The sequence below is a fragment of the Sinocyclocheilus anshuiensis genome, unplaced genomic scaffold (assembly GCF_001515605.1).
Source record: "Sinocyclocheilus anshuiensis isolate Anshui unplaced genomic scaffold, SAMN03320099.WGS_v1.1 scaffold827, whole genome shotgun sequence".
In the NCBI taxonomy this organism is placed as follows: Eukaryota; Metazoa; Chordata; class Actinopteri; order Cypriniformes; family Cyprinidae; genus Sinocyclocheilus; species Sinocyclocheilus anshuiensis.
Genome location: NW_015542371.1, coordinates 159,721 through 163,158, shown reverse-complemented (window position 1 = coordinate 163,158; position 3,438 = coordinate 159,721). Strand labels below are relative to the sequence as shown.

Below are 3,438 nucleotides of genomic sequence, written 5' to 3'. Positions count from 1 at the left end.
TGGACGAAGCGGAGTCCAGCCCGGGGTCATCACATGTGGTTGCCGCAAGCCCGCCGGCCGCTCCTTCGTCGAATCCTCTGGCCGCCGCTCACTCAAGGCCTTGGTGTGTGACGTGGTTTCGTTGTAAAATGTTGTTTCGTTTAGCATGATTCTCATGCTAAACATGGCCAAAGTTTCAAAAAACGAGTTGGACGTATGACGAGTTGGATGAGGAGTATTTCTGTGCCAAATACACTCCTTCAGTTTGTTTGTTCCCAGCATTTCGTTGACGAACGTTTTATAAACAAATTAACTGAAAAACTTAGTTTCATAGCTCTCTTTATTCTATTGCATTTATTTGTGCTGTTGTTTGCAAAAAAATGTTATTTGTTCTTATTTTATTACTGACTTTTTACTTGTGTTTTTAATGAAAATAAAACTTTGCGTTGAAGAAAAGTAGACGTTTGTTTGTATATGCTGTCAATTATAGTTCTTAGAAAGAAAATCGGAATCGGCAAGATCACACTAACAAAAAATAGGAAATCGGAATTGGCCAAAAAAATTGCAATCGGTGCATCTCTACTGAAAATGGGTAATATTCAACAATCTGGACATGGAGCAACATTGGGAACCCCATATCTCTGGGACTGAACTATATATGGCCTTGAAAATGAAGATTCCAAAAGAAATGTTTATTAGAAACCATAATCTAAGATAACTTTAATACTTCTTGAGTTACATGCACACAACTTTAGGAAAAAAATATATATGGCACTCGGACAGGTATGAGCTTTGCAATTATTTTGATAGAGGGAAGCAAGATACATTTCTACTCTCAACATTAGTTGTTCTTCAGATATTCCTATAAAAGATGAAAGTATAATTTGTATGCAAAGTGACCAACTTTTGGTTTTTGACCACTGAAAATGTGTACAATTTAACAGTTTACTCCTGGATTTATACTGAGAGCCCTATATCTCTGGAAATGAACCATGTAGAGCCTTAAAAATTAAGACACCAAAAGGAAAGTTTGTTAAAACTCAAAATCTAAAAGGGCATTAAGATATCTTTCTTGAGTTACAGACACGCAAACTTTGGAGAAAAAAACTTGAAAAGTGCTTTTTCCCATATTTGAATAGCCACCACTGGCGTATAATGCAACAAAGACTGCTAAAGTCAACAGATTTTACTAACAGACCTAACAATCTCTGTGTAAAAATAATATAATAACTAGAGCCCGACCGATATATCGTTTTGCCGATATTATCGGCCGATATGAGCCTGTCGCCGATATATCGGTTTCGGCGAATATGCCGCCGATATTAACATTTTTTTTACAGAACATGTAATGCAGATAAAATGCTTGAAATGGTGTAATTGCTTAGTTTGTCCAGCAGAGCGCGCTCCATTGTTTGCTACTGGCGACCTGGATGAAACGCTTTAAAGCTTAAGTCTATGGAAAACCATTGAAACTTTGAACGGCCATATCTCCGTAACGGCACGGCCATTCCGCACCAAATTCGGGGGATCCCTTCAGCTAGAGCAACCCTCTCGAACGCGAATCGAGTGTACGCCTCGAGGCCCTCTTTCGAATGAGACCACCTCCGCGTGGATAGCCCCCGGGGTTCGGGAGTTACGGGTGGTTAAATTCGCGGTCCGGCGCCGACCGATCTAGCGATCCCGGGGGCTACCGACACGCGGAGGGTGGCGCAAGAATATTTTTTTTACTCCCTAATATCGGTATCGGCCCCAAAAAAAAACATATCGGTCGGGCTCTAATAATAACACTCAAAAATAATATAATAACACCGTCTTCCTTAAGTCGTTTTTACCCTCCTGTAATTTGGCTCTGAATCTCAGGTGAATATTGTCATTTTGACGCCCCTCTACAAAATAGTGGATTATTCAGTAAATACATTGATGACATTTAATATTTTTGCTTTCATCACTATACATGTTTATATTTCTTCAGAAAAAAATATTGACAAAATTAAAAATTGGAGCCAGGGGCCTCTGGTTGAGTTGACACGGAATGACCCTGAAGAAATTCTTCTCATAAACAGAGTTGAGAGACAGAGAGACTCGACATCTATGGAGCTGCCTAACTGCTAGACGGCATTTTAGGAAACTGCAGGGACGTGTGGCTTTTTTGGGCATGACTTTAGACATTTTCTGCTGGCTCGGAACGGACAACGATGACTAAACATGCTGTCTAGTTAGACAGCGCAGGAGATTTTGAAACCCAGCAGGAATGTGAGCTCGCGTTCGCCTTTTCCAAACTTACGCCGTCCAAAAAATACTGATCCGAACTAAAGTTACACTGAATGTGCAACTGTCACACACTAGTAAGTGTTAACTCTAAACGTACACAGAGAGGTTATCTGCGCTGTTCAAGACAATCGTCGTCGTTTTTCTGCCATTTGTAGTAAACGGAGAGTGAACTCACCCCATTTTCTCAGAAGTAACGTTAAATCGGTGAATTTCAACCACTCCAGTTTTCTTTCCCAGCTGATCCACGCAGGCTCGGTTTCAGTCCGGTCTGTCCTGTTTATATGTCGATAACCACACAGCAATGTAAGTGTCAAAACAGTTGTTGTGCTTTGTTTGCTCCGTTATGGAGTGTTTTTATGGAAATGGAGCTCTCCTTTGTCTAACGTTAGTGTCTCTGTTGGCTCTCGGTTTCTCGTCCTCATAGTCCTGTTAGTTTTTCACCAACGGCCTCGCTATTTCCACGCTGCTGAAAAGCACGAAATAAGCGTGCACTACTGCTGTTGCGTTCCGTGGAGCCCTCATTGTCAAATTTCTCAAGTAATCTGCACCGTCTGAATACTACAGCGTTCACTCATGTTGACCTACCCCACTCCTTCATGCTAATGTAATCTGTTGCCCCCTGCTGGCCACGGGACGCAGGAGACGCCGGAGAGACTGGAGAGACTGGAGAGACTGAGCTGCTAGAGTAGAGCTCGAGTCAGAACAACATCTTCTTCATGGACTCCAGCTTTCCATGAGAGAAACAAAATGGTGTGTTTTATAAAGCTAACGATATAACGACTATCTATCTATCTATCTATCTATCTATCTATCTATCTATCTGTATGCCACTCTATCTATCTATCTATCTGTCTATCCGTCTGTATGCCAGTCTATCTATCTATCTATCTATCTATCTATCTGTCTGTATGCCTATCTATCTATCTATCTATCTATCTATCTATCTATCTATCTATCTGTCTGTCTGCCAGTCTGTCTATCTATCTATCTATCTATCTGTCTGTATGCCAGTCTGTCTATCTATCTATCTATCTATCTATCTATCTGCCATTCTATCGATCTATCGATCTATCTATCTATCTATCTGCCATTCTATCGATCTATCGATCTATCTATCTATCTATCTGCCATTCTATCGATCTATCGATCTATCTATCTATCTATCTGCCATTCTATCGATCTATCGAT

At 40.8% G+C, this 3,438-nt stretch overlaps 1 protein-coding gene across 1 annotated transcript in view; it reads right to left on the bottom strand.

Moving 5' to 3' along the window:
- The window catches only part of LOC107692231 (homer protein homolog 3-like), a 30,503-nt gene extending 27,509 nt beyond the window's left edge, over positions 1–2,994 (bottom strand). Inside the window, exon 1 of the mRNA XM_016491195.1 lies at positions 2,426–2,994. Coding sequence (XP_016346681.1) covers positions 2,426–2,430 — 5 coding nt within the window. The 5' untranslated portion in view covers positions 2,431–2,994. The remainder of the gene's footprint in view (positions 1–2,425) is intronic.
- Positions 2,995–3,438: the final 444 nt, after the last annotated feature.